General features: G+C 38.4%; 1 protein-coding gene across 1 annotated transcript in view; it reads right to left on the minus strand.

Annotated features, from left to right (window-relative positions):
• Window positions 1–13,873, minus strand: part of LOC134651060 (protein I'm not dead yet-like) — a 25,950-nt gene continuing 12,077 nt past the window's right edge. The window contains exons 6-15 of the mRNA XM_063506045.1: window positions 12,912–13,017; window positions 12,053–12,113; window positions 11,687–11,812; window positions 10,448–10,562; window positions 9,644–9,759; window positions 8,612–8,703; window positions 3,771–3,863; window positions 2,582–2,781; window positions 1,247–1,384; window positions 1–151 (exon numbers count right to left, since the gene is read on the minus strand). Of these exons, the coding sequence (XP_063362115.1) occupies window positions 32–151; window positions 1,247–1,384; window positions 2,582–2,781; window positions 3,771–3,863; window positions 8,612–8,703; window positions 9,644–9,759; window positions 10,448–10,562; window positions 11,687–11,812; window positions 12,053–12,113; window positions 12,912–13,017 (1,167 nt within the window). The 3' untranslated portion in view covers window positions 1–31. The remainder of the gene's footprint in view (window positions 152–1,246; window positions 1,385–2,581; window positions 2,782–3,770; window positions 3,864–8,611; window positions 8,704–9,643; window positions 9,760–10,447; window positions 10,563–11,686; window positions 11,813–12,052; window positions 12,114–12,911; window positions 13,018–13,873) is intronic.

The following is a 13,873-nucleotide window of genomic DNA, read 5'->3' on the forward strand; positions in this document are numbered from 1 at the left end:
TTCAAATAGTGGCATGAGCATGATTGCGTTATTATGCCAACCACTCCGGTTTGTTGTCCTTCAAAATCGGCCATATAACCGGTGCGTAGAAATAGCAGAACAACCAAGTGAAGAACAGTGTAGTGACAGTGGGACCGGCGCCTGCTATGATCTGAAACAAAACTTTATTTCAACGGAAACTAGTCCAGTTTTTTTTATTTTAAGCTTACGTGGTCAGAACTTCAAGATAACAGTAGTAGGTAGGTATATAACTGGGTATAACGAAAATATACCCAGGCATTTAGGTGCCTCCGTGCAAAACAAACTGAATCTGAAAGAGAGTGAATCGCAACGATGTGTGGTTGGTCCACAATTTAAACAAATACTATGTCAGCTACTTTGAGAGGATTCACATGAAACTGTAACTAAATATCGAAAACTCTAAAAAAATGATATACCTACGTACGTAGATAGTAAATATAAATTATTCATAAGATACATATTACTACCGCAATACAATACAAGCTTGGGTAGATAAAGGCTCTTAAGCACACTGCGTCGTAACGTAAGAGACGCGTAAGCGTATCGTAAAAACGTTACGAGTACGAGGCGCGCGTAGAGTGTTGCGCGCGTAAGCGTAATCGTCGCGTAAGCGTAATAATAGTTTTATAAGTGAAATCTCATTAGTTTAAATCATGGCATCAGATGTCTTCAGCCGATGTATCGACAATCTTTCTTTTACCAGCCCTGTCCCCATGTTAATTAATTACGAGGAAACTGTTTGCATACAAAGTTATTTACGCTTTGTTTTTTCCGACAGCATTACGCTACGACTGTCGTAATTACGACAGAAATCTCATACGCTACGCCAGGACTACGCTTCGTGTGCAGACTTGTTTGAACTTGTACGTGCTCGTAGCGCTCTCGTTCTACGCGAGTATTACGATACGCTTACGCTCGGTGTGCTGAGGGTCAATAGTCGCGAATGACAGCTACTAATATGATTTGAATATCTATTTGATGCCAGAGCACGTTCGAATTGGCTGTAAATCTTGAAGCAACTGCCACTTCCCAATTTAAATATTATTATATGAAATAACATATTGATTTGGTCTCAAATAAGGCTAGATATTCATAAACGTGTCCTACTGTGCTCTAACAACCCTTTACACGCGCTGATACGATCGTTAGGGTTGATTACAGTTAAATGTCAATTTTAACACGTGTTACTAGTTCAACTAATCATAATTAATATCAACCGGCATACCATATGAGAGGTGGGTACATTTGCGGCGCTCTGAACAATAAGGTTCCCTGGAGTCCCCACCGGTATCATGAAGGCAAACGACGCGGCGATCCCAGACGCAACGTTGTACCACAGCGGGTTCACATTCACCTTCGTAGCCTGCGACATAATATAACTACGGTCAGCATCAAAAATAACGTCAAAAGTACCTACCATTTATGTATAATAAATAATCGTGGTCCCAAGATTATCTTATAAAATTAAAGTCAATCAAACCACAAACTAAAGGTACTTATTTACCTACAGTACAGATAGACCAAGATATGTCTGCAGGGATTTTGATAGCCCAGACTGTGCAATTGTTATTTTAAACGTGAAATTTCTATAAAATATGACGTATAAAGGTCACTTGCACGTGCAGTCTGTGTTGTCAAAATCGTTGCAGAGGTTATCTTGGTCTAACCAAAGAGAATTTGAAATAGAGGCGGATTTCCAAAGTAAACTACGTAGCCACAGTAAATTTACTGCCATCTTTCGACACCAGATTAAAACTGTTAGAACGCCATTTGACTTTGACCCTTATTCTTTCACTGATATGTGTTAGTTTGTTAAATATTGAAATTAACGTCATCTACCCGACAGTAGGCCAAAGGTATGGTGCAATCTTTTCGAGAGATGGCGCCATAACCTTTGGCCTACTGTCGGGTAGATGGCGTTATCAATATTTAATCTGCTGTCGAAAAATGGCAGTAAATTTACTGTGGCTACATAATTTGCCATGACAGTAACTATAATATTTAAAACTTTCGCGTTTTGAACACATATTATTAACTGACATTTATAGACATAGACGCGAAATTTATTTGATTACCTTTATTTACCGACGTTTCGACACAGGTTTCAGGATAAAGGTAATAAAATCGCGATAGACCCGTCTATAAAATAAATGTGAGTTAGGTAAATATGACAGTAACTCTCTATACACTCTATTCTCTTTGGTCTAACTAAACATTCTACGGTACAAGAAATGTTTTAATATTATCATAGAGAAAAAAATACATAGAGTGCTCACTCCATACATCAGTTTTAGTACCAAAAAGATTATTAGCATCTAGCATCGAGTAGCGGAACTATCAGTACTGCTACTTGACAATAGATGTAGCACCGACCGGAAAGTCTTATCTCAACAGCATAAGACTTTCCGGTCGGTGGCTACATCTATTGTCAAGTAGCAGTACTGATAGTTCCGCTACTCAATGCTAGATGTAGACACTGAAATTAATAGTCTGAACTGATGTATGGAGTGAGCACTCTATGTATTTTTTTGTCTATGATATTATACAATTTCTGTCTTACCAGCTGCATTGCTATCGGTGTAACCACGTTGCAAACGGCTACGTTCGAGGCAAAATTAGTAATAAAAATTGTAAAGAGGATAATTATGAAAAGAATAGCTGCATTAGGCAGGCCCTCCAATTTCGCTAAAAATTCTCCAATTTTTCCATTCAAATCGGAATAATCCTTGCCTGCCGCAGTGGACAAGGCAAACCCTCCACCTAAAAGAATAGTTATTTTCGATACAAGTGCGAAAAATAGGAAATTCGAAACGAGTGGCGATAAATTAAAACACGACCGAAGGGAGTGTTTTAAATCGACACGAGTTGCGAATTACCTATTCGCACGTGTATCGAACAACGTTTTACAGTACATATGGCACTTTAAAGTTTCGACATACGCACGAAAAGTGCTATTTTACGCACTAGTGCGGAAAAGTAGCCCCATATGTACTGTAAAAGTAATTTGGTAGCTGGGTTAATCAACTTTTTCTTGTCACACGTTGCTATGGTTACGGTCTCCTGAGTCACTCTTAAAACTCTATTCAATGAACCAAACTTGCATTTTATGGTAGTTATAAGAGCTTTCAATAATGGGACATCTACTGAGCGTGTTAGTAGAACATGGTACAGCAGTTCTTTTAACAATTTATGCTATTATTGTCTCCTCGCTGATGGGACAGAATAACAATAAGAAATAGTTGATTGACCCAGCTGTATTAAAGCGGTACGCTATTTTATTGGGAGCAATGTTATTGGAGAATAACAATACATTTTACACCACACCAATTGGTAAAGGCTCTCTTGATTGTTCAAAAACTGATGGCAAAGTTGCATTTTATTCACATGTGAGGCAAAGTATTCAAATGTGGAGTTGTTATGTTATCTGGTAGAATTGACTTTTGAATGATGATTTTGAATGATAAATATTCAATAACACTTATTTGGATTTCATTTGATATCTTACAGTTAATATTTCCTTCGGGTTGGTGTGGTGAAAAATGTTGTGTTTCACTCGGGGGCAAATTTTGGAATGTTTCGATTGCTCGGGTAATATTAGCATATTTATATGAGCGGTTAAACAACAACTTTGCCACCTTGTAAAACAAATAACTATTACATGTAAAATCCCAATGAAATATTTACCTACTTTGATTAAGTTAAGTTAAAGTACCTAATCATAAAGAAAAATGCGACACTTATATACTAACCTAGTAAAAATGAAAAACTGTATGGCATAGAACCGTTCATCACTTCCCAGTTGAGGCAAGACGGAATTCGCCCCTTTGGAAGTTCGTCGACAACTGCACAACACATCAACAAAATTAATAGCCTGATAGGACACTTGTTTTCTCGTGACAACCAATGCTTTATAATTATATTTAAAACTTTGTTCTTTCTAGGAGAACATGACTTATTTCGACGTAAACAATATATCAATATATGGAGGAGACAGTAGGAGTTACATAAAAAATATAGATATGTATATATATTTCTTGACGGATCTTCACTCTTCAGTATAATGTTCAGTTTGTTCTTTCTACTTTTTACTAACTTTTTACTATAGTTAGGACGCTAAGCACGAAGAATGTCGGGTATTGATCCCTCGCCTTTTAGTATCTCTATCCACCTCACATTGCTATTCCACCGATAATACCGGCGATCAATGCAAATGTGCGAGCGGGACCGCAATATATCAAATTTTTTAAATGTTAATTACTACTTATTAAAATTAATTATAGTGTGTCAAAGGTCTGTTTGATTTCAAACATAGACAGAGAGAATCATAGGTACTATCTTTGTCTTACACTAGTACTAGCACCCAAAAGAAAAGAATGAGTATGGTTTTTTTTGTTCCTATTTACTGACAAGATTTGGTTGACCCAGTATATATTTAAAATAATGATAAATTTGCACGTGCGATAGAGATCGGTTATTAATTCAAATTCAAATTCAAATAATTTATTTCAGAATAAAATTCCATAAAACATACACAACAAAATTAAAATTAACTAAAATATAATTTAATAAGTTAGTAACATTAAAAATACTTAAAACTATGTTAGTATACACGAAACAAACTACTTACTTACACTATTTAATAGTTATTTGTACAACAAGAGATTAAAGTTTGATATTTCTTCGAGTGCTTATTTTGAGTCCCGTGCAAGCAAAAGATTCTATACTAAGGGACTCAAAAGCGCACGAGATGTAAATAACTTTGATCTCGTGTAGTTCACAAAACTTTTCACCTCAGCAGTGAGAACATATTAGAGAACCCGAAAAATGTATTCCTTCTTCATCACTTACCTATTCACTCATGTATCCTTAAGATATACTAACAATTAAGTTTTCACCTCAGCAGCTCGAACAAGGGTACTTTGCTACTTAAAAACAGTGAGCAAAATCGCATTTTGCTCATTTTGTCTCACTCAGTGAGCAAAATGCGATTTTGCTCACTGTTTTTAAGTAGCAAAGTACCCTTGTTCGAGCTGCTGAGGTGAAAAATTTATTTCCCCACTGTAGTATGGAGTTGAATCCATCGCCGCAGTATCGGGGAGTCCCACCTCTCGGCCAGTGTATGTAGGATGGTGTTCGTGGAGCCGCGGAAACATCTCATCATCGAGGCGGCCCGTTTCCTGATTACGGCGTAAAAGCCATCAATTTGCCGCTCCGCAAACATCGCGGAGGCGCTGCAATGTCGCGGCAGCCCGAACAGCACCCTACACGCATCATTATACTGGACGCGCAGGGCGCCGTATGCACGCTGCGTATGTCTGACCCATAGGCTACACGTGTAAAAAGATTGGCAGTACGCCCTAAAAAGGGTTACTTTGACTTCATTAGTACAACGTGCAAACCGCCGGGCCAGCATATTACAACGCACAGCCAGCGCCCTACGTTCCCTCTCTATGTCAAGATTGTCGCTTAAGTCATCGGTGACCCAGTGGCCTAAATATTTAAATTGCTGTACCTGTTTTAACGGCGCCCCACATAACATGACAGGTGGAACATCTAGATATGTTTTAGTGCCAGCCTTGAAAACCATGAACTCGCTCTTGTCTGCGTTATATTTAAGCCCATGGGCCTCCGCGTATGACTCACAGATGCGTAACATTTTCTGTAACGCACTAATCGAGGGGCTGAGCAACACCATATCGGCATAACTGATGTTGTTTATGCAAACTCCATCTACTGAGCATCCTACGGTGGTGTTGCTAAGCTCCTCGATGAGCCGGTTCATGTACAGGCTGAAGAGCCGAGGCGAGCTTAACCCCCCCTGCCTCACCCCGCACTCCAACCCATACACTTCCGATTGCGCACCTGCCCATTTAACATTGTTTTTCTGCCTGCTGTACCAGTACCTCATAATGGAAATTACTTCACCAGGTATGTTAGTCTCTTCCTTCATCTTCAGCCACAGCCTATCGTACGATACCAGGTCAAAAGCCTTTGATAAGTCCAGATAACAGGCAAATACAGGTGTCTTTCTAGCTGTGTAATATTGAACAGTCTGCTTGAGACTCAGGATGGCACTTTCAGTGGATAGGCCAGGTTGGAACCCGAATTGAGCATCATGTAAATGTATGTGCCTATACAAGTGTCTGTCAAGCAGCCTGTCCAATATCTTAGCTATAACGTTTGCTAGTGAAATAGGCCTGTAGTTGGACACGTCAGAGGCATCTCCGGTCCTATTTTTTAGAATAGGTACAACAACTGTGTGCATCAGATCATCTGGCAGATAGCAATGACTAAGACACAAATTGAAAAACATTGCCAGGACCCTCGGCAAGTGAACCCCGGCGTACTTCAGGTGCTCAATACTGAGGCTATCTTTACCTGGAGACTTTCCTCTTGCCATTTTTTTAATAACAGAAGATACTTCTTTGGCAGAGAACGTGACACTGTAGTCCTCGGGCGAGCTGTCAGTGCCGGGCGCCTGCGCCGGGGGCCCTAAGGGTGACTGAACACGAAAATGCCTACGAAAAGCATTCGCAATTTCGATAGGCTCATGGCAACCGGCTACACTCACAGGAGTTCCCGGCCTTGGATTTAATTTACTTGTAGCTTTCCAGAAACTAGAAAATTTCGCACTTGAGTGATGTTCCGCAATTATTTCCATTTTTATTTTCTGCTCATTATTTTGGCAGTATTTTAATCTAGACTTAAATATACGCCTGGTCTCACACATATTATTATATACATGACCACTGTTAGGTTTCCCACACCAGGGATGTTGCGAATATTCGCATCCGCATCCGCAACCGCGGAACTTCTGCATTATTTTCAACATCCGCATCCGCATAAAATCGATGCCGATTTAATGCGGATGCGGATGTGGAACAGGTCGGTACAGGAACGTCTTAGCATCGGCGTAAGTGCTAGACTGCTAGGTAATTTAGTCATTAACCAAAAAAACCTATTAGAAATGAGTAGTCAAGCGTGAGTGGGACTTAATGTACGGAACCCTTGGAACGCGAGTCCGTCCCGCACTTGGTCGGTTTTTTGAAATATAAATGACTAAAATATAATATTTGACGTTTTTTATGGTACTATCTTGACATCCGCATCCGCATTCGCATCCGCGGATGTGAGCCTTGAAAAATCCGCATCCGCATCCGCATCCGCGGATTTCAAAAAATCGGCATCCGCAACATCCCTGTCCCACACGATAGCCAATTAAGATAAGAAAGCCGAGCCTCCCTATGAGCGTTACCGACATGTTTATTCCACCCGGTTACATATTTGTGTTTTTTACGAGCAGAAGATATGCGAGTATATTCGGCCGCCTCTCTAAGTGTACATGTTATACTTCTATACATATTATCCAGTAATAAATTATGATCCTGATTAAAACATCTCTTATTAGCACATTGAATAAACTCACTCGGAAAATCAAAGTCCTTGAACATAGAATTACATAACTCATGATATTTGTCTATTTGTTCCTTGTCCCTTTCACCCCAAATCACCCTGTTGTCATAATTATCGGAGCATACAATTTTTGGTGTTATAGTACTAACATTGCACTCAATTAAATGTCAATGTACAGAATTCTCCGTGTTTAGCGTCCTAATTGTGGTAAAACCTCGCGATGCTGAGTAGAAATAACAAAGTTTTAAATATAATTGTAAAGCACTAATAATATAACACTATTATTATTATAATTAATTTAATTTTGGACAGTTCTTTCCGTTATTCTTATTAATGCTATAGGTTTCGACGAGGAAAATGAGGCTTAGATGATTACATAGACATATAGAGATACTTAAAGTACTTGTAAAAATTTTAGTGAATTTACGCGTCAATGGATGGTATGCTAATGTAAGCGAATTTCGAAATAATGACCTAAGGTTAGGAGAGGTAAGACGACCCCTACCCTACCCCCTACCCCCTACCCTAAGTCAGGAGCATAGACTAGGAATCCTCTAGACGGAGTTTAGAGCAACTATTTCATGAAACCGATGCTGCCAAAAATATGGGGGTGCGGGGGGACGAGGTGAGCGAATCCCTTGCCGTGATTGGTCCGTTCAAAAACACGGACCAATCACGGCACGGGATTCTGACACTTTGACTCGACGTTCGAGTAAAACTACCGTATATAGTGACAGAGGGGCTAGCGTTACTATGCTCAGTCTAGAGGATGTCTTGTCTGTGGTCAGGAGGGAAGCGTAATGTAATGAATTCGCTTTTTTATCTCACTGTATTCTACAGTTGACTGTTCATGTACTGCCGCCATCAGGAGTATCGGAATGACGAAGGTATTCTCAAATATGTGAACAATCACTAAAGCAATATTATCATTCTTACAAGACAACAAAGTGAATGTTCAGATATTTTTGAGCACCTTGATCGGTATACAAAACCGGCCAAAATATATCACCTCCGTGTTTTTACGACAAACCTTTTTAGGGTTCCTGGTTGACTACGGAACCCTAAAAAGGTTTGCCGTAAACACATGAAGGTGATATGTTTTTGGCCGGTACTGTACCTATTTAATGGCGAAAGTATACACTCTATTTATATAGAAAAATAAACATTAAATATTTACAATTTGCGTTATAGTTCTTAAATAAGGTCGATTTAGATGGTAACAGCAGCATTAGAAATATAACAAATGTCGCCGCTGCCGAATCTCTGATACTGAAACACACAAACTTAGGCTGTTAATACCTTACGTGGTCAAAGATTTCCATACCCATGGTGTCCACTGTATACAATAGTATATAATCAAGCTTTTCAACATCGTACCCATTAAGGCCACTCAGCAAGCTTCATGGCCTTAACACGGTACTCGACTGAAAAGCTCTCCATTATTTCACGATTGTATAAAATATTATAACTACAGAATATTAAATTATACAACGGGACTTAATCGCGTATCTAAGTTTTAAGATTTACCTCCGACGTTTCGAGGACGGCGTTGTCCCCGTGGTCTCGGAGAAGACTGGCTTAAGTTGACATCAGCATCGTCTAACCGCGCGAGTTTTTCGAACTACCCGCACTTGGTCTTGTTTATCCGCTTGAACGTTTTGCGCACTAAGGATGTCACTCTGTCGACACACAACACTAACGATATTCGATTTATCGACTGTCGATATTCGTTTACGCTTACATTTACTAATGACTGGATTCCATGTGGATGAGATCTTGAAACCCTCGTCCCGATTGAAATTACTATGTTTTTTGATAAATCTTAAAACTTAGATACGCGATTAAGTCCCGTTGTATAATTTAATAATGTGTAAAAATCGTGAAAGTTTAAATCAGTGTTAAGTACAGAATAGTCGGTGTGTTTTAGAGTTTACCGTGATCGTTGAGAATCAGCCACTGCTGTCTTAGAATCCCTACTGAGATGTAGCGGAGGTGCTGCTGCTGAGGCTACTGGGATGTAGGAGCCCGGGTTTTATGTACTTATTTCAGAAAGTGATGAAAACGTTAACAAATATAGACACCGTGGCAAAATAAGAAAGTTAACGCTAGTCGCTTGCCATTTAAAACGGGTTTATATCCACATTAAATGCGCACATAAACCTATCCTTTTGTTGAAATTCTGCATAATATAATAACTAAGACAACATACAATCTTGCATTGTCAATCCCATAACCGTCTCGTATTCTGTCGGCCCATCCAGGAAAAACTTGAGGTGCTCGTGAAAAAAACAGCAATATCGCCAAGCTGAATAGACAGAGTACCATCTGAAAAAGACCGTACACATTAACGTTTCACCTACTAAAGGCATGTTTGAATCAATGCCAGGTCGTTCGATTTTTGATTAAAATTATTTAGACTACGGGTAGCTTAGGTACCGTAAAACTACTCTGCATATCCCAGTACTTTCAATGTTCCATATTTTAAATTAAATGTTCAACCAACACCAAGTTCAACACAAAGTTGAGTCAAATTAAATAGTCAACAAACAAAAGGGATAACAAAAACTCTATAAATTATCTTGTTGATGTTGCCGGAGTTTTCACTAAAAAAAAAAAAAAAAAAGTAAAAAAAGTATAAAAGTATTTTCCTAAAAACTGTGACATTCATATAAAATTTACAGCAGGACGAAAATATTCGAGTACCAACCCGTTTCGGACTAAAGTAGTTCATGACACAAAAATCTAGATTGGCCAGAATGAGAATCTTAATAAAAGTGGTGTGTTGTAAAAAAGTACCTACCCATCAGTGTATGTAAGTAGCAAGGATATTTAGGTACTCGTATTTATCGATGCATTTGTACCGAAAGTGTAGTATAATAAGAGGAAAACTTAAATATTGGGTATCATTCGAGAAGGCGCCACACCTACTGCCACACCTAAATATAAATTTTACCGACAATAAACAATGTTGTAGCTTCTTCTTTACAAAGATTAATTTTTTTACTCAACTTACAATTTCATGGCATGATATTGGGCCGAGATCCTTTATGTCATTTAAAACTCTTTTTTTAGCAGCTTCTAGACCCTCAGTGGGTATTTTGACACTTTTAGCAGCAGCACTGTTTGGTCTGTAATTTAGCAAAGTTAAATTAGGTGGAAAACTCTTTACTAGCCATTCTTCTATGGCTGCCCAAGAAAGGTAATTACGGATGAATTTTGGACTACATAGTTGAAAGACCATGCATTTTTTTTCAATTTAAGTACGTATCAGATTCTTGAAGTATGGTGCAAATCCTTAAATATTAAAAGTAAAGTCAAAGGCAGGGTGTTGATTTAAGAATCGGAACGCGCTTCAACATTAATTCTTCATTATCTGCACAATAAGCTTCCATCAACATCTTAACAAAATTAATGAGCAAAGACAAAACAATATTTCCACGAGAAGCCATCGATAAATTCAGAGGTTGTCAACTAGGTAGATATTTCACATTCGTTGACACCGGGTTTTGTCATCGGATGAGTATTGACTGACTAGATTTTTACCAGATACTCATACTCATGTTCAGAATACTCATTTATTGATAATATTCTTAAAATATTACATGTCAACATCAGAAAATACATTTATATTGTTAAATCATTGGAATTAGTAACAAAATAGTTTGTGATCCATTAAATTAAAATTACAATGGTAATAAATTGATTAGTTATTATTTTTGTCATGGTCAAAGAACTCCGTAACAGTATACCTAGGTATAACTGTTAAAAATAAATTCTTACCTACGTTGCTCCGTATAACACACCCTTTTACACTTGTCTTGTCGCTACAACTTTTGTTCAAATATTTTGTTTACGGTACGCTTTACCTACCTCTAGAAACAAGTTGCGTTTTTAGCGTGGTTCCGCTTAAATCTTTAAAAAAGTGGGTTTTACTGTGCTTGCTCCAGTGCACGAAAAAAAGGAAAAACAACTTATGTTTAAGAAGTAGAAGATATCAATCACATTCTTATAGAGTCTAGTATAATCGCGCCCTTAGGGGACGCTCATAGCTTCAGCCAATCATCCAACATAGGGCACGGCACAAATGGTGCTTATGTAGATTGGCTGGAGTTATGCTGAATAAATAGATTTAAATTATTTTAAATATTCACTGAATTTTGTAATTTTTGAAAGTACTCATAACTGGACCATAGGGCCGATATGTACAATCGTATAAAGGTCCTATTCAATAATAAAAAAAACTTATGTTTACCTGAGAAGCCCCATGTAAAACACCGCAAGGTATAAATACATAAACAAATTTATCACAATCATGTATGGTATAGCAAATCCAGAATACAGGGGAAAAGATATATATTCCGGCGCCTTAGGATATGCACTGAAAAGGATAATTATTATCATTAGGGAATAGTAACACACATTTATCGGTTACATAAATAAATCAAATAGCGCTCACACTGATGTATTCGTGCGATAGAGAGGGAATGGCTATTGAGTTCGCGCAGTCTTTAACGTAAATGTCAACTGGTGGTACGGCCACTGATAACCCTTTTCGCGCTTGTCGATATGGCAATACTAATTTATTTTAGACTAATTTAGTGTACATTAGATAACTCACGTAGTGAAGAGCCCTTTAAATACTAGATTAGTTGCAGTGCCAACAAGGGTTCCGATACCACCTAAAACAATACTTGTACATTATTAAATTGTACAACGGGCATTGACATATACCTATATCTAGGGACTGGCTTTACGGGCAATAATAATGAGGCATGACGTGCGCCACTACAGCGGTGTGAAATCGCTACAACCCGATTGGTAGATGAGTTCGCATCACGCGCGCGATTTGTTGACGAGTTCGTATTACGCCCGCTATTGGTCGCAACTAGTTGCGTTAGACTGCACGATTGGCTGAAATTCGTGAGTACAACCGCTGAACTAGTACCATTTTTAGTGCCCCATTAGCTCGTCCTTAGATATTATACGTCAATGACAACGGGACTTATCGCGTATCTAAGCAAAACGTTCAAGCTGATAAACAAGACCGAGTGCGGGTAGTTCGAAAACTCGCGCGGTTAGAAGATGCTGATGTCAACTTAGCCAGTCTTCTCTTCTCCGAGACCACGGGGACAACGCCGTCCTCGAAACGTCGGAGGTAAATCTTAAAACTTAGATACGCGATTAAGTCCCGTTGTACAATTTAATAATGCGTAAAAATCGTGAAAGTTTAAAACAATAATTATACATTGTAGGTTTATAAACCGAACGAAGTAAGTTTTATAATAGGATCACACGAACAATTTTTATGCAATTATTCGCTCCATGCATAATTGTGGCGCCGCCCTGGTGAGTGTGGGCCATATTACAGTTGTCAGCTGCCCTCCCACGAAAGATCGTATTTTCACCACGTCGTGCGCTGGTACCTATCCCTTGTATTTACCTCATCACCAATTTCGCAAATAGCCAATAATACTCACCAATTGTTGCTGCAAATGTGATACAACAAAAGTAACAGCTTGTTAGGGGCGTTGCCGTTTTTTCTCCCGTTGTGTGATTTACATTGTACATTTTATAGATATTTTGCTGAAAAAAAGATACTTAAGCTTATTTTTTTTATGTGTTTTATCAGTTACCCGATTCGGATTTTGTAATAGACATCTATTAGATATCTTTTAGACATCGCCAAGATACGATAAGGACATGTTTACGATCTAACCTGTCAAATTTCACATTTCCGCGATTCTGGAGATACTCTTGAACGATTGCCACAAGATATTACTTAGAGATCTAATTCACATCTAATAGATATCTAACACGATCTATCGTAAAAGTGACACTGGTTGCCCGAATTGCGCTGCAAAAGAGAAGTAGTTGAAATCTAAACTATAACGTATCTAGAATGGATCTAGTATGTGTCGTCTCTTGTGAATATCTTGAAGTTCGAATACGGCAGTATAATGTATGTACAACTGGCATTTTAAATAAGTACCTAACTGTTTAGCGTTCGACAATAGAGTCGCTTAAATTTACCTTCGTATGTGTAGGTATTATAATAAGTTACTTTATGATTTAACATAAGGGTAAGGGGTTTTATCGTAAGGGCAGAGTGGACTTATCAGAGTTTAAAGTTAATCGAACCATTTTTTGTTTTTCGAACCACAGAATAAAATATTGTCCGAACTAATACAGCATTAAGGGCTGATTTAGACGGCGGCGCGTGAACTCGCATGCGATTTAAGTTACAATGCGGACTGTTGGTTACGTCCAATTCAACCGACCGATCAAAACTCGCAATGTAATGAAACTCGCATGCGAGTCCTCGCATCGTCTAAATGAGCCCTAATTTAAGTATGTTGTGTACACATTTTCTTTTAAATTTTCTGAACATTAGGAGTTCTGACTATTATGACTATACCTATACGTCCACAAGAACAAATCA

Source organism: Cydia amplana, chromosome 9 (genome assembly GCF_948474715.1).
Source record: "Cydia amplana chromosome 9, ilCydAmpl1.1, whole genome shotgun sequence".
NCBI lineage: Eukaryota > Metazoa > Arthropoda > Insecta > Lepidoptera > Tortricidae > Cydia > Cydia amplana.